The following is a 22,169-nucleotide window of genomic DNA, read 5'->3' as shown; positions in this document are numbered from 1 at the left end:
TTTGCTATTCTTAACAAATAAACGCTTATTTCGCTTACATTTACAAGGAGATTTTTATCCCTTCCTCTCCACCTCAAAATTCTAGCTGATTAAACTTCAACGAGATTATGATCAGGAATACGTCCAAATATCACTTTCATATGCATAAACTTGAAATTCCATCTACTCTGAAGTACAACCATTTATATAAATTTATATTTATAGAACGTTACCTATAGAATTTAACCGAAAGAAAGAGTCAACTTAAAGATAAACTGAATCTGAAATTACACACTTCATATCATGCTCATAATATTAGTTTTAAAAATATTCAGGTACTTGAAATCTATGAAGATGTTATCTCTAAATGGCAGGGGAACGCGCTGCCACCTAGCGGCGGAGAGACGCGCCGTAATGGCCATAAAGGCTTCAGATACACACGAGATCGGCTTCCCACCAGCGAAAAATGATGGAACCTAACACCGGCAAAATGTAAAATACAATCTAACGACGAAGTGACGCATAGACTACTAAATAGACGCTTAATGTAGACTGCTGTTTTATGCCGATTGGTCAAAAGAATTCACGTTTGGACTTATTTAATATTAAGTATATATGACAGCTTCGTTTTAACATTAAGAGAGGAAACTTGCAGGGTAACTGAAAGTACGAGTATATGTATGGATATTTACCAGCAGTACATTATGAGAGAGAGAGAGAGAGAGAAAGAGAGAGAGAGGAGGCTTGTATTTCATTGTACATGATGCTGCAATACATTACATGAGAGAGAGAGAGAGAGAGAGAGAGAGAGAGAGAGAGAGAGAGAGAGAGAGTTGCGAAAAGTCTTGTATTTCACTATACATGATGCTGCAGTACATTATATGAGAGAGAGAGAGAGAGAGAGTTGCGAAAAGCCTTGTATTTCACTGTGTATGATGCTGCAGTACATCTCTATTTTCCTGAATCTTTACGAATCAACTCATTAATAAAACAAGTCAACTAACGTTCTACTCATTAATTCAATAAGTTAAGTACTGTTTTGGGACGACACTAATATCTATATAGCAAAGTTATAAACACTGTATCCGTGCACTAAAATATTATGTTGCAAGAAGCCCACTAAAATGTGGAAAATTTGGAAAAATAAAAACTTTCAACTTTCAATTTTTTCCAAGTTTTAATGGGCTTCCTACAACATAATTCCTAAATAAGTGTTGACTCTGTTCTAATATAATGTTCCAATATCACTTTAGCCTTGAGGACAGCTTTACCCTTAAAGAACAAGCAGGCAAAGATTCAAACAGTCACCTAATGAATTGATCTATTAGCGTTTTCATTTCAAGCAAGGAGATTATTTATCTTAATACGTGTCATATACCCGAATTAACCTTTATTCCTTTCTGATCATTTTCTAGCTTAAGTCAGTCACGTAGTAAAAACATACTTTTCAGAGAAAACCTAATAAACTGAGTGTCTAAAAAAAATCCCCTTATATTTTTATGGTGGTAAATGCTTTTCTGTGTTTTAGTTTTTCTTCACTGTCGACTAACACGAGATTTCCTTCAGATTTCAATAGATATACTGAAGCTTTCTAAGTTTTCTGTTCTTACTGACATCAAGCTTACACGAGAATCCCATCAAATTTCAATGGACATCAAGATGCAAAGGTATGCGATACTTTTCCATTTTTTAATGCTGTTTTTCTCTATATATCGTTATTTATTTTTAAATCTAACTACGAATATTTAAATGAAAATCTTGGTGTTAAATCAGTACAGCTTCTTTCTGTGTGTGACATACGATAGCAATGTGCTGTTAATTTCTACGCAAGCTTAGAGAGAGAGAGAGAGAGAGAGAGAGAGAGAGAGAGAGAGATACTGGTTGATATGATATCACACACAGGCGTCACGAATACCAAGATGAGAGAGAAAGAGAAGAATCACATTTTGAGATGGCTTAGGGAAAGGTAGAATGAGAGAGAGAGAGAGAGAGAGAGAGAGAGAGAGAGAGAGAGAGAGAGAGAGAGAGAGAGAGAGTTTCTAACTATGGTTTCAGTTCAGATATAAAATAGATTTCAAATCCACAAGCTTCGACCGCCACACCGGTTCATCATCCCCAGCAGGTATGCTTACTAATGGTAACATCTGCAAGCCATATGTTTGAGCACCAACTAACTCTCCCCCCACAGCCCCCACCTCGTACCTTTCCTTACTTGATCCCCCACACTCTCCCCCCCCCCCCCCACCCTTGCCCTACCCCCCTAAATCTACAAACCACCCTCTTCTGGTGCATTCTGATTTCACATAATATTATTCATCACTGATTTCTCCATATGATGTAAGCCACGGCTACTTAATTCATGTCTGTATGCGTGCTTACAGTACGTGTGTGTGTGTGTGTGTATGAGTTTGTAAGCACACGCTGAAACTATTTTATTGCTATATATTTCACCCATAATGACGTAAAATTACGATATATATAGTAAACATACACGGCACAATGAAGCAAAGATGAACGAAATTACATTTAAATACAATATTTCAACGTACATAAAATAAAAAAAAAACACAAAAGTCTTTCATTAACAAAACAGACCTTCTGCCCCCTGAGAGAATCGAACTCTCGACCCCTGGTTTACAAGACCAGTGCTCTGCCCCTGAGCTAAGGAGGCTGGGAGAGATCGGTCTGATTAGGAGACTCGAACCTTGGACTCGGTAGGCTCGAAGCCTCGTCATCTAGTAGTCCGACTGAGCTATCCGGGATTCGAACGCAACTTTCCCACTAGATTCTCGATGTTTTCTTCTGTTCTTCTCGTTTAGTTATTTAAACTAAACATCACTCACTATTCTTGTCTTTATAATCTCTAAAGTAGGTTGCGGATTTACCTACATTTTAATCCTATGGCTTATGAGACTAATTACCTTCAGCTGCATAAAAGTGATGATGCTGAGTGAGAGAGAGAGAGAGAGAGAGAGAGAGAGAGAGAGAGAGAGAGAGAGACATGTTTATCAACTTGTTCGTAAGTTTTTATTATTGATATATTAGTATATTACTTAAAACCTGCGAGATTAACAGGGGAAAATCACCCTTAAAATTTAAATTTGCAAACGGATGATAGTTTCACAATAACACTGAAACATATATTTAACTATATTTTAACTAAATTATTTGCTATATTGCGTTTTCTGTTGTGTATCAGAACACGCTACGTTTGAGTGTGTGTGAACTTTTCCCAGCAAGTTTATAAGAAAAAACAAAATAGTTTTAAGGATAAAATTCAACCAGCAAAGAATTAAAACCCCTCATCAGGAAAGCCCTGGCTTGTAAACACGGCAAAACATGCTACGAGTCGTGTTACTTTGTATTTAGAAAGGCTCGTCTAACGAAGGAAGAAAATAATAGGAAATAGAAAATTCAAGTCTCTCCTTTCGGCGAAACTATCACCTGAGCGTCACACTCAAACACCCGCGACAAAGGGCGTCTTGGGAAGAATGCAATCAACGGACAATTACTGTCAAAAGGACCAGTCTAGAGTTTCAGCTCATTCTCTAATTGCAGTCGAGGGCGAAGAGAGGGCGCTGTTGGCTGCTTTCAGTTACTAAGCGTTCCTTCAAGCTGTCCGTTTTCTATGAGAAAGGCCGTTTTCTATGAGAAGGGCTTCAGCAAGGCTCAGTGCTTCGGCTTGCAGTTTTGCATAGCAGGCAAAAGGGAGGAGGGAAACCTGTTACGAAGAGAGGAACATCACGTTGGAAGACATACGATGGAAATGGAAGTGCGAGGTAGAAGGAAGAAGGGAAGACCAAGAAAGAGATGGCGTGATTGTGTAGAAGATTATGTCATGGAAAGGTATTAACGAGAACGATGCACGGGATAGAAATCGATGGAGACGACTCATTTACAACGGCAACCCCATATAACAATGGGTTAAAGCTGGGAAGAAGAAGAAGAAAGCAGGCAAAAAGATGCCTTTTGGATTGAGTCACGGTTTTATATCCAGATTCCCATTCTCTCTGATCGAGGAAGACGGGAATTAATGCATTTGCAGTTGTCGTTGTGTGTGAACTTATTAACGCAAGATGTCTCAAATTTGCTGCTTGGAGACCTGACCACCTCTGCCCCCATGGAGAACCCCCCCCACGGTGATCAACTTTTGATACAAATGCCTGAAAACTTGTCACTTTTAAGAACAACACCATACTTTCTTCATCGCACTATTTTCTGTTAGGTGAAATCTTTAAGTATGACTATCTGATGTTGGAAAAAATGGGAGAATCAACCTACATTATAAAATATTATATTTCATACTTCACTACATTCATGACGGCTACAGCTACAGGGGAGAGAGAGAGAGTAGAGGAGGAGAGAAGGAGAGATAGAGCGAGAGAGAGCGAGAGATGAGAGAGAGAGAGAGAGAGAGAGAGAGAGAAATTTTTCATATAACGGAATCCAAACTTGGAAGACCTACAAATCGTATTATTATTATTTTATTATTATTATTATTATTATTCTTATTATTATTATTTTATTATTATTATTATTATTATTAATTATTTATTTTATTATTATTATATTAAGCATAAGATCATTCATGATAAAATTGCTAAACTAGTGTCTACAGAACAGAATAAAGGTGAATGTTGACAGAAAGGTTCGAGCAATGACTATTCACACAGAAATGCGGTACTTTAATTTTGCATTTATCGAAAAGCTTTTAACCAAATAAGGATTAGATAGATTTTTTCTTTTATTTTCATGATGGGAAATCTTGAATGAAGACTGTTCATAAATACAAATAAAATCAAAATTAGAAACTAAATAGAATCCCTTGATATGATCTGTTCAAAATATGTTTTCATTAGAGTTTTGAAAAACAAAGACAAATTCAATCAGGCAAACAATAAAACACACAAACGATAATTAAAGTTTGATTTTACCTATCTCGATGGCACGTGTTTACAACTGCAGATGTGCAAATGCCGGACACTTTATTGTCTTGCAGTGACATAAATTTTCTCACTCTCTCAATACAGGTTTTCTACTCTCGTGTGTGCGTTTCTCTTTTTTTTTTTATACGATTCGTACTGACATCTGAGTTGAGTTGGTTTTTTTGCGTGCGTTTCTGCGCGTATTTTTACGTGCAGAAATATATATAATCTATTAAAATATATTTAATCTATTAAAATATATTTAATCTATTAAAATATATTTAATCTATTAAAATATATTTAATCTATTAACATAAAGGCAATATGTTTTCATATGCATTTGAACAAATACACGTGAAAATAGTACGAATGGCGTATTGATATCTGTAATGACCTGCTGAAATAAATAAATAAACTATACATAGCCTAAATATTTTGAGTGTACTCATACATATATACTAAAAAAAATAGAATCAGGAAGTTTTAAAAAAAGGGGGTGGGGGTAAACAGCGTCTTTTCTCCAACTGGAAAAATAAATCGACATAAAAAATATTTTAGGATACCCGTTTAAAATAAAATGAACACGACACGATCTTGGATTTACTGTATTTAAATAACGTCAGCATATAAGCAGGACTATGAGAGAGAGAGAGAGAGAGAGAGAGAGAGAGAGAGAGAGAGAGAGAGAGAGAGAGAGAGAGAGCTTTTTAAATGCTTAAGTAAAACGTAAAACGCTGGAGTGACCAAAGTCACGGTATAATGTACAAATTATTTAATTGCTAGGTAGTCTAGGTAGTATCTTAGATCGGCGCTCTAAACTTAGAAGTAATTACGGGGTAAGACACACAGGACTCACTGGCGTAACTAATCAACCTTGCTATTAAAGATAATGAAATGGACAATGGATCCTTGACGAAAACATATAAAGAGGCTACCGCACGTTATTTGTCAAGAGAGAGAAATACTTGATATTTAACTTCTGCATAAGGAAAGCTACCTAATTATAACCTCGATAACGTTAAAATGTAGGAGAGAGAGAGAGAGAGAGAGAGAGAGAGAGAGAGAGAGAGAGAGAGAGAGAGAGAGAGAGAGAGAGAGAGAGAGAGAGAGAGAGAGAACATGAAACACGTCATGAATTTTGTAAACTGAACTCCATAACACAAAGTTTCATGGTAAAAACAATATCTCATTCTCATACACGAACTTAACTTGGGTGGGGGGGGGGGGTGGGGGGGGGGGGGGACATACGCACAAGTAACTGAAAATAAAATGAAAGAAAAACGGTCTAACAGATGGCGTGACCAAAGTCACAGTATAATGCACAAACGATGTAAGTTTATTGCGTCTTTCTAAGATAATACCCAGCAATAAAGAGTGATTAAGGGAAAAGATAGGCAAGATTCACTTTTGCGTAACTAATCAACCTTGCTATCAAAGATAATAAAGTGGGAAAAGCATGCCCGGCAAAAAATAAAAACAGGCTACCTTACGAGTTAAGGCTTTAGAGTAACTTGTCATGAGAGAGAGAGAGAGAGAGAGAGAGAGAGAGAGAGAGAGAGAGAGAGAGAGAGCCAATTCCTGAGGAAGGCGGAAGCTCCAGGACAGTTACGAGTTGCAAAATAGAAAATAATTAAATAAATAAAACAAGTAAAAGTGACAGGCATTCCGACGGGAATCCACTAAGAACACTATTTTCCAAGACATCTCGTAAACTCAAGTCGAACTACGTAGATAATAAACCTTAGGTATAACCACTTTTAAAGACCTTATTGGTAATAACCATACGAGAAAATCAACTCAGGTATGGCAAAACACTAAATGACGTCACAAGCTCCCGAAAGGGAACCTTGACAGCCAACAGAGTTTGTAGATACATTCTGGTTTTAAGTCAGAATAAAATTCCCTTTTTAAAACACTGGAAGTCTAAGCTAACAGGGGCTTTTCTATGAGTAGCAACAAATTGCAACGAGGTCTGAGAGCCACTCAGATAGAGCGAGTGAGTTTGCAAGTGGCTGAAAGCAATCAAAGCAATAATAATGATAAACATTTGATTTCGTGAAAGGTAGGGTAGCACAAAAAGAAAGTCATAGTCGTATTATGGAGAATACAAGGCCGATTGCGGCAGATATAGGAAAAATTGGAAAAATAACAATAAAAATATCAAAAACAAACCTTTTGTCTAATCATCTCTCAACCCTTCAACCCTAATTCTCTAGTAGCGATGAACACTGAAGCAAACATATAATTAAATTTAATATCTTTAATCTCTCTCTATCATTCCTCCACTCTCTCTCTCTCTCTCTCTCTCTCTCTCTCTCTCTCTCTCTCTCTCTCTCTCTCTCTCTCTCTCTCGTTAACAGTGCACCATTTCATCCATTATCGATGGAACAATAAATAAACGATATCTTGAAACTTAAAATCGGTCTCCAAACATTTCCATGTGACTTATTTCATCAAGTCAAGGAATTAATCCTTTACGTAATTCCTTCGCGGTTACTGGAGATCTTCAAGGCTCAGGAAGCCATTGATCAGCAGTAGCGACTACTGCCTATAGCGACACAGGACGAGACCTTCAAAGGTTATTCAATTCATGATGTAGCAGCCATACATCAATAAGACAAACTCGGCGTGACGTACAACACAAAGAAAACTCATCAACTTACTGTTTGTGCTATTGAACTGAGGGTCTGATAGAGGGTCGCCGTTTATTTACCTCCTTCGTCGCTTGTCTCTTATAGGAGGACCTGCCAGACTGATCGACATCAGGGGTGTCAAGAGCGGTTTGTGGCATTGACCGTCAGTTTCTCGGAAGAGGCCACCCAGTCAGGAGGATGTTCGAGAGAGCAAAATCCCGTGACATCAGAGAGCTGTGGAGTCGACTCCGCCCCAAGGCTGGGCCGACGCTCAGAAAAATAATCATCATCAGTGCTGCCTGCTTCGTTTTCGGCTACAACGTTTACTACAATGTCAGCACCTACCTGGCAGGCCATACTGCTGTCGACATCAGCGAAATACCCAATTCCGTTGCTCGATTTCCTCCCCTGATCGTCTGTCCCTACCCTATATTTGATCCCTCTCGGCTGATCACCGCCGGGTTGAACCTGTCGGTCAACACATCAGATGATCTAAAAAAGAACATTGAACAGCTGACTGGAATTGACAGATCTCTCTCGGGAGGTGAACTGGTCGAAAAAGCAGCGTGGAGATTCGGCGATTTGGTCAAACAAGTGAGGATTGGCGACTTCCTTCAGGAGTCTTACGCGGGAGGTGATGCTTCGTCACCTCTGTGGCACCGTTCCTTCATGCCCAACGGACCTTGCTGGACCTTCACTGCTCCTCCTGAGTCAAGTCTTCATAGCCTTCAAGTGATTGTTAAATTGCATAAATTCCCAGTTAGTCTGCAAGCATGGCAGTTCCTTAGAAAGCAATGTGCCAATGACTGCACTGGAGTGAGCGACCAAGAAAACTTTTCTGCCATATGGGATGAGTATTTAAAAGAAATATTTTATTATGGCGTTTTAAATTACTTTCCGTCAACTTATCCACTGTTTGATATTTATAGGTTAGAAGTTGAAAGGAGGATTATTTTCAAAGCATACAAACTGACTCATTTTAGGGTTAACAGAAACATGAGAGACGAAGGAAATGAAAACCCGGCCGTTTGTCTGCACAAAATCCTACTTCAACAAGGAAGAGATGAAGCTAATTGTACCCCAATTTATAAGGATACTTTATGGAAACCATTACATTCCCTCTGTGCCACTTTGCCGCAGCACTATAAATCGATTCGAAACTTTATGGCTCAGGGTCAAGCAGCATTACTATTTCATGAAAATAATTGTCAAACAAGGAATAAAGACTACCGATGGAAAATAAGCGACGCCCACCAATACACACTTTCTGAGAAGGAGATTAGCTTTGATCTGACATCTTCTGCAACACTGGATTTCCAAGTGAAGACACTCTACCCTTTGCCTAAACTACTTGAGGACGTTGGAGGGAGCCTCAGGCTCTTCTTGGGAATCTCAGTATTCGATATCTGGTTGCACGTGTCACAGATTAACCCATTAACAGCTGTTGGAGTGGAAACGGTCAGTGCAGGCACAGATGCTTACAAATGTAAGGAGTTGTTTGTGCTCTCTGGGTTTACGGCCATCGCTATGCCATTCTGTGTCCATTGTGGATTAGTCATTAACAGATTCCTGAGCGGTTCACAAATGTTTACTGTATCTGCTAGTGGCAGATCACACAGCTTATCTAATCACACTGTGAGTCTGTGGGAAATTTTATTGGCTTATGCATCAAGTAGACCTCTGGGTTGTCAACTGATTTCATTACCTGTTGAAAATATTTGTTTAGTTCAGTGCCTTCTGATAGATATTCCATCTGTACCTGTCAGTTCACTTTACTTAGATGACCTTCCTAAGTGCTACAACTATGGCACTGCAGCTCCAAAGTGGAAGTATATAACAGAAAAAGAGGTTGTGCTCTCCTCCACAACAGAATCCAAACTGTCATCATGTAGTCAACAGTGCCAAGTTTCAAACGCGTCATTTGTTACCCACCTCAATTTTATCCACAGTTATGAGACAGACTTCTCTGGAATAGATATTATTTGTAGCCTTGGAGGTGTATTAGGACTCTACTTCGGATGTTCTATGTTAGGACTGGTGGGAGTCTTGAGGGAGAAACATTCTAGAATTCGATCTCGTCATTGCAGTAAAGTAACAGTTTTATTTCTGAATGCTTCCATCATACTGGTGTGTCTGTTCTTTTGTACGAACCCATTAAAAAATATTTTTTTAGTCACCCCATCTATACAACCTATTCAGATACCTCCATGGTTATCAGTCACTTACCAACAATGACCCACTGCATGTGGCCTCCTTTTAATGCAAGCAAATTGCTGGTGGAATTGGGCTTCGAGGAGGAGCTTCAAAGTTTAGCACATCTGGACCATGCTCAGAGATACGAGGAACTTACAAACATATTAAGAAATCTAACTTACATCATGGACTCTAAAAATTCAGATCCTAGGGATTTATGGTTTAAGATAGCATGGAATGACGGAATTTTCTATGCTACTGACTTTGAATATAACGCTGAATTTCACAGAGGACTCCACAATTACTCAGTATTTAATACATGCCAATCTGTTAGATTTCAGGGTTTCCGTGAGATAGCCCTTAGTATGAGAGCCAATTTATTGTGGCGCATCAAAAAGAGCGACTTTCATAAAAACGTTGCGATGAATGTGTTTCTCCATCCTCAGGATGATTCCTTGCCATTACTCTCAGAGGTACATCACGTTCAGTCACCAGTAGACAGGAGTATAAAGAGGATTTCCAAATGGCAGGGAATCCATGGCTCAAATGACAGACTTGGGAAGTGTTTGGCTCACTGCCTAGACACTTTTTTGATGAAGAAGGTGGGATGCTGCTTGCCTTGGACAGAAAAGAAACCCGATATGGAATACTGCAATTTCCATCAATTCATGGAATTTCTGAACTCACTCTGGCTATTGCAGCCCTTGCACGGTTCACTGTTAGAGACTTTCCTGGACGAAAACGAAGCCAAACTATGTAAGGAACAATGCCAAAGTAAACTTCAGTTTCACTATGCTCTTGGTGATGCTGGTGAATTTGGAATTGGTCCTGGGTTGGCATTTAGCGTTGAACCTCCAAATCTTGGGAACGATGAGACTTCCCTCGAGTTTGAATTCTCAATGCTTGGAAGTAGAACCCGTTACGAAGAATTCACAGACATTGACGGATATCCGGTGTCTCAGCTTTTGAGCGAGTTAGGAGGAATTATTGGACTGACTTTGGGTATCTCCTTATTCTCTCTTCTGAGAAAATTGTTCTTGTAGAAGAAATGTAGAGGAAATGCAGAAACCTGAAGACTGCTGGACTATCCAAGATGGATACTGTATCTTTCAGTTTCACAGACTTTTGGAGACCACACTTCCTTAGCCTCCATCGTAAAAGTGAAAACTATGAGAGTAATAGGTACCCAATTTAAGATGATATTGATGTAGGCCACACGATTTTTCTTCAATTGGAGTTGCTTCGTATTAGTTTATACTTTCATCATGTTTTTACCACTTCACCATCATAAGTTGAGTTAAGTTGAATATAGAGTTTAGGCCAATGGCCAAGCACTGTGACCTACGAGGTCATTCTGCGCTGAAATGGAAACTGACAGTAAAAGGTTTGAAAGGTGTAACAAGAGGAAAACCTCGCAGCTGCACTATGAATAACGTGTTAGGATAGGGTTGAAAGTGGGACGAAGAAAGAGAATATGATAGGAGATACAGGAACGAAAGTAGTTGTAACTAGGGGCCGAAGGCACGCTGCAAAGAACCTAAGTAAAGCCGACAGTACACCACTATCATTAGAGACCAACAAAACCAGCACAGTTGACTGGAAGGATCACAGAGACTTTAGACAAGCTTTCATTGTATCACTGAATCTCCTAGCAGGGTGAACACCTTTCAGTTGCTCCCAGAGAATCTCTCCCTTAGAACTGGCTACCTTGTTCTGCACCCATGAAATAGGTTTAAAGAGAAATATGGAATAATTCAGCTTTGGTGGAAGTTCCTCGAATTAGCCTACTGCTGCTTCTCTACGAAGACATACACGATGATTACATTGACACTCGTCTTAATCTTATTCAGAATGATGTACTTTGCAAACATTTGTTTTGTTTGTTTGTAGTTTTTACATTGCATGGAACCAGTGGTTATTCAGTAACGGGACCAACGACTTTACTTGACTTCTGAACCACGTCGCAAATACACATCTCCAACCCCTCAGTGGAACGCCCGAGAATCGAACTCGCCGCCACCGAGGTGGCAGGCCAAGGCCATACCGATCACGCCACTCAGGCGCACAAACATTGGTTACCCGAGACTGATTTTGTGTGTTTTTCCTGTATTTTTTAAAAGCTCTTTTGAGTGGGACATTTTCTCAGTTTTTCTGGGGTTACTTGAGATATTATTTTATAATTCAGATTTCTTTCATTTGTTATAACAGAAAATTATCAGCTCATTTCTACATACATGTTTATTGTGGCCGATTTATTTGTTTTCATTAATTAAAGACATAAATCAGTATAAATTGACTAGTTGGTGTTTTACAAAACAGTGTTTTAGGATGAGCTGCGATATTAATGTTATTACACATTTCTAGCTTACAGCAGCTGCTTTAACTGTTGTTCTGTCACTGACAAAATTCTGCTGCTAATACCAGAATCAGTCTTACAAACCAAATAAATCACAGCCAGTGGCTGACAGAAAAAAATAAAAAAAGAAATATTATGGTCTAAATAAAAGCAGATATTGCAACGCCTGAGTTGAAATATTCGAGAAAACCTACTGTAGTCAAAGAATGAATATTGTACTGTAAAAAATTCTATTTAAAATAAAGGGCACATAATCCAATGGTCTATAGTTTTTTTTATTTCATAATCTTGTCCATATTTAAGTCAAGATGAATTCTTGAATAAGGTAGTATCTCAACATGGTTGGCAGCTGCTTGAGGTAGAATCTTTAATCAGGAATGTTGAGGTAGGATTTCTTAATCGGATTTGAGATAATAAAAAAAATTCTATTTAAAATAAAGGGCACATAATCCAATGGTCTATAGTTTTTTTTATTTCATAATCTTGTCCATATTTAAGTCAAGATGAATTCTTGAATAAGGTAGGTATCTCAACATGGATGGCAGGCTGCTGAGGTAGAATATCTTAATCAGGATGTTGAGGTAGGATTTCTTAATCAGGATGTTGAGGTAGAATATCTTAATTAGGGTGTTGAGGTAGAATATCTTAATCAGGATGTTGAGGTATAATATCTTAATAATGATGCTGAGATAGAATATCTTAATCAGAATGTTGAGGTAGAATATCGTAATCAAGATGTTGACATAGAATAACTTATTTCAGAATAGCACTCCCCTATACAATAAGACGCTAAATATTAACCTGATTGCGATTTTTTAAGAAAATCACGTTTTGATGGAAGTGAAAATTTAGATTAATTTTGTGGAACGATTTTTACACAGCATTAGGTAAAATCAGAGTTGAAAAGTGTTGAAAAGGGGTCGAGTAAAAAAAAAAATGTATTTGCATACGAGGTCCCATACCGCTCAAGAACGAAATTTGAATGAATGATTACATTTTAATAGCAAGTATTCCAAGTTAAATCAGAGATGGGAGCTTTCCTAGATAGTGACCTTAGGTTTATTTACATTTGCGACGTGTTTAGTACAAGCCCGCTGGGGATTACCGTAAAAAAACATAAACAGAAGATTGGCAATATAAAAAGAAATATTAGTCCACGATGACGACCCCCCATAACACCTTGGTGGTCTCAATCAAGGAAAGACCCAAGAGATGTGGACACACGTGATAAAAGACAGTATTAGTCTTAAGGGGCGTCCACACGGTCGAACAATGTCCGACGGACAAACATTGTTACCATATTGTAGGCGAAGCAGGATGACGTCATAAGCGTTGAAACGATGGAAGTTAGATCTGGGAAACAAACAGTGGTACCAGATGAGGTTGTATTCCACTGCTTATACTCTGCTTACAAGGCAAAGACCACCAGACAATTGTTAATTGGTAACAATGTTTGCCAGTCGGACTTTGTTCGACCGTGTGGACCCACTTTAACATTTCGTTTTTCGAGGCAAACAGAAAGTCAGATTGGTGCCATTCTTCAAGTCTCAAAGACAACAAAAAATAAAATAAAATAAAACGAGTCAACTATTATAAACTACCACATGAATGAAAACAACCTTAATTCTGCTACGCAGGTGAGTAGTATAAGGCAGAGTAACATATGTGGATGTTTGACCTTACAGAGATTCCTAAGCATTCCTAACTTTCATTCACGGAGGTGGCGAAGTTATCTACAATATGGAAGCTTTCACAGCTTGGGTCGTGGAACAATTTCATAATTTATAGTTTCCAGTCATTAACAACTTACATTATCATATATATGGAGCAGGATTTTTTTTTTCTTAACAGTCTTTACCTGAATCTCTAGAGATAAGTGAGCACACGATGTCTCCTCGGATGGACTAGTAAGTCTCTGAGATATCCAAATCCTTGTAATTCTCTCTTTTCGTGCACAAAACTACTTTCATTTCATTTCACCCCCTAGATATGTATCGATGCTAAATTTATTCATAGCAGCCATACTCCTCTCAATCAAGGCTATCCTTTCATCTCGTCAGCTTCACGTCTGACTGAAACAATAAAAAAAAAAAAAACTAAAAGATAGATTACCTCCGAATATTTCATTGACACAGCCCGGCAGTTTGTCGTCGCCTGCTTAAAAGCTTTAATTCTCTTTAGAATTTATGCAACTGTCTTCTGGTCCTACCGAAAAATTTCTAAAATATAATAATAATAAAATCAAATAAAATGAAAATAGCTATCGCTTTCTCCATATTATTGCTGTATTCAAAGGTTTCAATGCGCTTTCTTTTATAATACTTTACCCCACCCCCCTCTTTTCTCTCTCTCTCTCTCTCTCTCTCTCTCTCTCTCTCTCTCATACATACAGGAAATACCTCTGATATATAAAAACCTTCATTTGGAAGAATACAAAAATACCTCATGTGTGGACAAAAATGAAATTGGATAAACAGAAAAATCCGTAAACTGAGTTATCTCTAATATATCAGACGTCCTTCTCCATATTATGACTTCTGCTACGCTACCTTATCAAGGGCATCATACCCACAGTGCCTTAAGAAAACATCATACCGTGCGTATCCCTAATTCCTAAAGCCTTTGTTTGTTTGTTTGTTTTCGGAATTAACTTACCTAGGGAGGGTTGGCGGCCCACCACGACAAATTTATTTTTTAAATCACAAACTTTGAACTCGAGGTACTGGACTGTTTCACCCAAAAACGAACAGTCAAAACGGATCTTGATATATATATTTATATATATATATAACTTCAAAATCCAAAATAAGTATAAGACAAGGATCCCTTTCAATAAGCCTATCGTGAGGTATAGGGTATGTAGCATGGGACACTGGGTATGGGGGCATGGGACACTGGGTATGAGGACATGGGGAATGGGGCAAGGGGCATGGGCATGGGGCATGAGGCATTAGGGCAAGTCCGGTAAGAGAATCCACGTGACGAAATCACTTAGGAATTTTCTTCCCTTAATCAAGTAAAACGAACGTCATCCCCAGAGTTGAAATCTCTCTCTCTCTCTCTCTCTCTCTCTCTCTCTCTCTCTCTCTCTTCTCCTCTCTCTCTCCAGATACTCAAACAGAATCTTCTGCCAAACAACAGATGAGAAAAATATCATCGCCACTTTAGAGAAAGAGAGAGAGAGAGAGAGAGATATCTGAACCTAACATAAAATTATATACCTATTATTTCCAAGAGAAACACTTCCAGCCTGAGCTATATTTTAATTAAATTCCAGCCGGGCATCGAAGTATGCATATACCTATGAGTACTGCAATGTATAAGAGAATTTTAACCACCAGTCCGGACTTATCAATGAAAAACATGTATATCTACGAATTAAGAAGTATATATATTTCTTAAAAAGGAATTATATGTATGGGAACATTACTTTGTTTAAATATAATTGCTTATGCGTTCAAGATGATAACATGAGAATGACTCGTTCCCTCTTCACAATCAAACTACTTCCTACTAACACTTGGCCTGAGTTTATTAAATATTCCTAGATTTAGTTGATTTATTGACTAATTTATAGATTTTAGGCATAATGCCAAGCACTGGGGCTACTAAGGCCATTCAGCGCTAAAACGGAAATTGACAGTGAAAAGGTTTGAAAGGTGTAACAGGAGGAAAGTCTCTCAGTTGCTCTATGAATCAATTGTTAGGAGAGGGTGGAAATTAAGATGGAAGAAAGATAATATGAACGGAGGTACAGTAAAAGGAATGAAAGTATGTAGTTGCAGCTAGGGGCCGAAGGGACACTGCAAAGAACCTTGAGTAATGCCTACATTGCACAGCATGAGGTGCACTGACGGCTCTAACCCCCCCCCCCCCCCCCCCCCCCCCCCCCCCCACCTTACGGGTTTAGATTTAGTTGGTTCATTATAAACGTACAAAACCACGCTTTACAGTAATAAAGTACACGACTAGGAAATTATTGAGATATATAGAGCCATTGAATAACAGCTTATAAGTAATTTCGGAATGATCTGTTGCTATACTATCCCTCTCTCTCTCTCTTTCAATACACATTAAAGAATGTATAATTTCAAACCATACAGCATTATACGCTGTACAAAAAAACTCGATTGCGCTGTAGAACCTTCGGCACATTTTTTTACTTATGAAAGAGAAAATGGATTCAACTACTCAAGAATCAATAGTTTACAGACGGTAAGAAAAATAGTTCTGGAAATATTACAATCAAATATTTACGTTAGCTGATTTCTCTAGGAAATAAAGACAAACAACAAATAGAGTACATATAAACAGCAAATATAACCAACCACTGAAAACAACTTCGAAAAGACTCCTGGACAGGAAAATGAGAAAAGGAAATTATAAGAGAGATGTTAACCTCGGAAATTCCATAAAGCTACAATAATCTGCAAAATGGAAACTAAATGATTTACGAACCATCATCGAGAGAGAGAGAGGAGTCCAAACCATAAATTGAGAGAGAAAGAGAGGCCCAAGCCATAGATTGAGAGAGAGAGAGAGAGAGAGAGAGAGAGAGAGAGAGAGAGAGAGAGAGAGAAATCCAAGCCAAATGGCAAAGCAACGCAAATCCTTACACGTATGTGTTAATTATACGTCCTCTCTGCAAGCATTAGTGAACCGCTTAAGGATCCTTAACCCTCGATACCACTTTTCCGAGAACCCAAGGATCTATCACTGGGTATCAGGACTCGTCTCTTCCTCGCTTGGCAAGTGCGCAGGACTCCTGGGGATTAAACCGGGGAAACAAGCTTTCCAAACTCCTTCGCCCGGGATGTGATGTGGGGAGGACTCCTTAAGGATTCTTTTTATCTGGGAATGCAATGCGCATATTATTATTATTATTATTATTATTATTATTATTATTATTATTATTATTAACCAAATATCTGATATGTCTATATAGAGCAAGGTAACCTCAATAGCCGGATATATTATCATTATTATGAGTATTACCCAAAAGTGTGGCATGTATACCATATCAGAGTTTACAATGAGAGAGAGAGAGAGAGAGAGAGAGAGAGAGAGAGAGAGAGAGAGAGAGAGAGAGAGAATGATTTATCACCTAAACAAACTTTACAGTACAACTGCAATGATATTGTTGGCATAACTGTTTTTATGAAGACTATTGTTACTTTTATTATTAGGAACTGCTAGAGTATAGCCGATAACTATTTTTATCTTTTTTATCCTGTGCACCTAAACTGTGTGTATTGCATTGTTTCTACTATGTACATCCCTGTACATTGCTCTGAACTGACATTCTGCGTATTATTATTATTATTATTATTATTATTATTTTATCACAGTCCTCCAATTCGAATGAGTGGTATTTATAGTGGGGTTCCGGGTTGCATCCTGCCTCCTTAGGAGTCCATCCCTTTTCTTAAGCGCGCGGTTTTCCAGGAGTACACAATATTATATTGTTATTATTATTATTACTATTTTATTATTATTATTATTATTATTATTATTATTATTATTATTATTATTATTTCTATCGCAATCATCCTATTCGACTGGATGGTTTTTATAGTGTGGAGTTCCGGGTTCCATCCTGCCTCCTTAGGAGTCCATCACCTTTCTATGTGTGCAGTTTCTAGGAGTACACTCTTCTGCATGAGTCCTAGAGCTACTTCGGCATCTAGTCTTTCCAGGTTCTTATTATTATCATTATTATTATTATTATCTTAAGTATAATAGAAGCCACGAGTTCGCCTGATTCACACGAATAAACCCAGCGCAAAACTAGTCTATGAACGGTGCTTCCCCGTCTATCTGAGTGAAACATAAGTGAAACATAAATTAGCACAGCACATCTAACTAAAAAACGCGACATACCTCCAGGTTGACAAGCTTAAGACGTATAAGACAATTGCGCAAGAGTCTTTTAATTTATGTGACGGATTTACCAAGATACAACTATCGGCGTTTGACACATTCCTACACATTTCACTTTTGGGCGCATCTGAAATCTCCTCGGAGACAAACGTTAGCGTATCACATTGCCAGAGTGCTTTCTAAGAAAGGTGTATTTCTTGCGGAACAACATCAAGTTTAAGCCCTTTTTTTTCTGAGATGTGTACTGTGTTGTTTCTTTATTAGCTATGCAGCTGGGTCTGAGCTGAAGTAAAGGATATTATTATTATTATTATTATTATTATTATTATTATTATTATTATTATTATTATTATTTTATTGAATTTAATTGCTGCTACAATGCCAGCAATTAAATTCAATAAAATATGCTTAAATGAAGGGTTACTACCAATATAAAATTATTATTATTATTTTTGTTGCTGTTGTTGTTGTTACTCGAAGAACATATGTTCCCCATGACGAAAGCCAACTTTTGTCCCGTAATATCATACGGGCTACTTGATAATTTTTGTCAAAACTATAAAATACGTTTGGGACTAACTGCACCTTGAACAGACACACACACACATACAGAGAGAGAGAGAGAGAGAGGAGAGAGAGAGAGAGAGAGAGAGCGAGAGAGAGAGATGAGGAGAGAGAGAATACAACAGCAATTTGTCTTCTCTTCGCTGTCAAAACACCGGTGACCTACAAGGTGACCTACTGGGACCTCCACTGATGTATAGTTCATTAAGTCTTCAAAACAGGGAGAAGTGTAGTGAGCCAAAGGAGAAGCTTCTCCTTTATTATATAATATATTATATAGATATATATATATATATATATATAGATATATATATATAAGATATATAATAATACATTCTAAATGCATGTGTGTGTAGTTATATATATAGATATATATATATATATATATATATATATATTCTAAATGCAAACCTTAAACTTAGGTAACTCAAGAGTTTATTCCAGAGAGAGAGAGAGAGAGAGAGAGAGAGAGAGAGAGAGAGAGACTCCTAGCAAACAACTATAGTCGATTCATTTAAGGTAGATTCTTGCGCCTACGAGACGTTTGTTTGGCGGCCTCTGATTGGCTGGTAGCGGGAGGCAGGCTGCTCGCCTCAGTGGGTCATATTTTCGTTGTAGCTTTAGAAAACTAGCAATATGTTTACATTTCTTCATTTATCTCACGTTTTACAAAAGATAGGAAAGTTTTGGTCATCCAAAGGATTCGGTATTAAATGTACAATTAATGAATCTTTCCCTGAAATCAATAGTAAAATACAAAGGAATTACAACGAGTAGAAGTGAAGGGAGAAACATTTCATTCTTTATACCTGTTTTTATTCATCATCGGATTTTGCATAATTCATGAGATCAAGATAAAATAAAATCTTGTGTTATTAAACAATAAAATCACCCTGAATACGGTGGTGCTTTCAGATTTTAGATGCGTGTAATATGTAAAGAGAAAATGAAGAATATGTCTTATTATGTTGCATTCGTGCTTGACTCGGTTTGACAATAGTGCCGAGACACATCGTTGGGTCTGGTCCTCTCAGCTAGAGCCATTGGCGTGTTGGCAGTTACCAATTGGCGATATGAGAAGTTTGCAGTTTCGAGGCTATGGTATTCACCCGAATTATTATGTCATTAATTTTCATTTTATAAATAAATTCATAGAATTCCTATTATGACTTTCGAACATTTTTACTCAAATATCATATATGTCCGTATTTCTGGACATATCTGATAAAAAAAGTAAATAATCAGATGGAAGCATCTGGTATCGTTAGAGGTGTAGGCTGGCCGCGGGCGGGCGGGAAATTCAGTCCAGGAATGAATTTGAAATCTGCGGACCTACTTCGCACTCTTCAGCTCATCCTTAGTTTTAATGAGGTTGGTTTCAACATATTGTTTTTAATTTTCTTATATGAATATATTTTCAAACGAAAGAGATATCAGAGACTTAATTGAGTGACATGAAATAATAATCTCAGTGGAGCAATAAACAGCAACGAACTAAGCAAGATTTCTTTTTCTTTTCAAGCAGATGTCTCGAGATGACAGCACCATTCGTCGCACCGTTTCCAGATTTGCAAGTCAAGCTCGCAACATTATAATGAATGTTCATCGTTACTTCAGCTCACAGTGGGGAGCAGACTCAAGAAATGAAGTATTTGAGAAGACCGCCAAAGCTACAGGAGTGCCAACCAACACAGTGAAAAAAATCAAGCGACAGTCATCTGAGTGTGGTAACGTCCCCTTCGCTTCACCTGTATATCCCAGGAAGAGGATCCGAGTGAAGGACAAGGTGGATAGTTTGAAAATGAGTGTATTCGGAAGGAGATTTTGTCTTTTTACGAGAGAGGAGAGCTCCCAACGTTAGATGCCCTACTGGAAAAAGTGAAGGAAGACCCGGTAAAGTTTAATGGTGGAAGAACAACGTTATGGAAAATTGTGAGAGGGCTTGGATTTCGGTACAAAAAAGTGACGAGTGGAAGAGCAATTTTAATGGAACGTGATGATATAGTGGCAGCGAGAACTGAATACCTACGGTTAATTGAAAAGAATAGAAATTGTAGTCCAACTGAACGTAAACCTGAAGTATTCCTTGATGAAACTTGGATAAACCAAAATGAATGTGTACGTCAGTGTTGGACAACGGGTGAAGGCGAAATAGGACCCAAACTTAAGACTGGAAAGGGGTCAAGATTTATTGTGGTGCACGCGGGGAGTGAGAAGGGGTTTGTCAAAGATGCGCTATTGTTGTTTAGGTCAAAAAATGGTGCCAAAGGGGACTACCATGATTCCATGGACCATGAAAGGTTTTTAAAGTGGTTTAAGGAACAACTATTGCCTAATATAGAAGATAGATCTCTAATCATAATGGACAATGCTCCCTACCATAGCAAAATAGAAAATAAAGTGCCAACAACCAGCAACAGAAAAAGTGAAGTCATAGAGTGGCTTTCTTCTAATAACGTCACCCACGACCCATCAGCAACAAAGCCAAAATTGCTGCAGATTGCCATGTGTCACAAAGAAAAACAGAGGTATGTGATAGATGAGATAGCCCGTGCAAATGGTCATGATGTGCTCAGACTACCACCATATTATTGTCAGTTTAACCCCATAGAACTTATATGGGCTCAAATAAAGGGGGATATCAGAAAAAATAACTCTAATGCAAATCAATCTTTGAAAACTGTTGAGCAGCTTACGAGACTGGCGATAGACAAAGTTGCAACAGAAGACTGGAAGAAATGTTTTCACCACGTTAAGAAATTAGAAGATGATTATAGGAGGAAAGATGTTGCTAGAGAGCATATGTTTGAAAGTTTTGTTATTGACATTGGAGATGACGAAACTGACAGTGATGATATTGATATTAGGGAGGATGACACTGACAGTGATGATATATATCAATGATTTTCCATTATTTGTTTTTAAAAAGTTGAAGACCTAACAGTGTTTCTATAGTTTTCCATTTTTTAGATAGGCAATTTCATAACTACAGTATATCCATATGGGTTTCCTCCTTTTTTTTTCCCTCTTGGTTTTTTTTTAATATTTAATGGGCAATAACAATGTACATATCTGTTTATAAATTCTTTTCACTTGGTTTTAATAGAAAAGGGGATATCAATGTATCTTTATAATTTCCCATTCTTTTTGTTCCAATAGGTAATGACATGACTATGTATATATGTATGATTTCCTTTATTTATTTTTTCAAATAATGATGACGTAAGAAAATTTGTAAAATTTTAATTTCTTTTTGTTCATATCGATAGCCTAATGACATACCAATGTATGACTTTCTTTTGTTTATGACATAATATATCTGCATGAATTTCCATTTTATTTGTATAAAAAGATGATGATATAACAGTCTTCTGATTAGTCTCATTATCCTACATGTACTATATATATATATAGATATATATATATATATATATATATATATATATATATACAATTATGCAGGGCTGTGGGAACGGTTACGGGAGCTATTCTAACTCAGGTATGAATTAAGTGATTCAAGAATAATCAACTACCTCAGGAGAAAACTAAGCAAATTTCCTAAACATTGTTTGTAGACATGTTGTCAAGTGTAACATGTATATAAAGGAGATAAACATTCTGGTGTAAGAGTAACTCAAG

At 37.6% G+C, this 22,169-nt stretch overlaps 2 protein-coding genes and 1 non-coding gene across 4 annotated transcripts in view; 1 reads left to right on the top strand and 2 right to left on the bottom strand.

Moving 5' to 3' along the window:
* The window catches only part of LOC135216165 (uncharacterized transmembrane protein DDB_G0289901-like), a 118,745-nt gene that overhangs the window by 70,144 nt on the left and 26,432 nt on the right, over positions 1-22,169 (bottom strand). The gene's annotated exons all lie outside the window — the stretch shown is intronic.
* On the bottom strand, positions 2,579-2,650 carry Trnat-ugu (transfer RNA threonine (anticodon UGU)). Its single transcript has one exon. It is a non-coding gene; the product is annotated as a tRNA-Thr (tRNA).
* LOC135216162 (uncharacterized) lies at positions 19,766-21,540 on the top strand. Of its 2 annotated transcripts, none has more exons than XM_064251279.1 (2): positions 19,766-19,901; positions 20,056-21,540. In XM_064251279.1, exon 2 carries the CDS (start codon positions 20,517-20,519, stop codon positions 21,432-21,434), a length of 918 nt encoding a protein of 305 aa, XP_064107349.1. In that variant the 5' UTR covers positions 19,766-19,901; positions 20,056-20,516; the 3' UTR covers positions 21,435-21,540. The 2 variants fall into 2 exon arrangements, with proteins under 2 accessions (XP_064107349.1, XP_064107350.1); XM_064251280.1 differs by having other exon boundaries at positions 19,780-19,901; positions 20,053-21,540.

The sequence above is a fragment of the Macrobrachium nipponense genome, chromosome 6 (genome assembly GCF_015104395.2).
Source record: "Macrobrachium nipponense isolate FS-2020 chromosome 6, ASM1510439v2, whole genome shotgun sequence".
Lineage (NCBI taxonomy): Eukaryota > Metazoa > Arthropoda > Malacostraca > Decapoda > Palaemonidae > Macrobrachium > Macrobrachium nipponense.
Note: the sequence above shows the minus strand (reverse complement) of the source record. Positions and strands in the feature narration are given on the sequence as shown.

Excerpts from the sequence above, each read along its gene's own strand:
- LOC135216162 (XM_064251279.1), top strand. The coding sequence starts at position 20,517 with ATGGAACGTGATGATATAGTGGCAGCGAGAACTGAATACCTACGGTTA.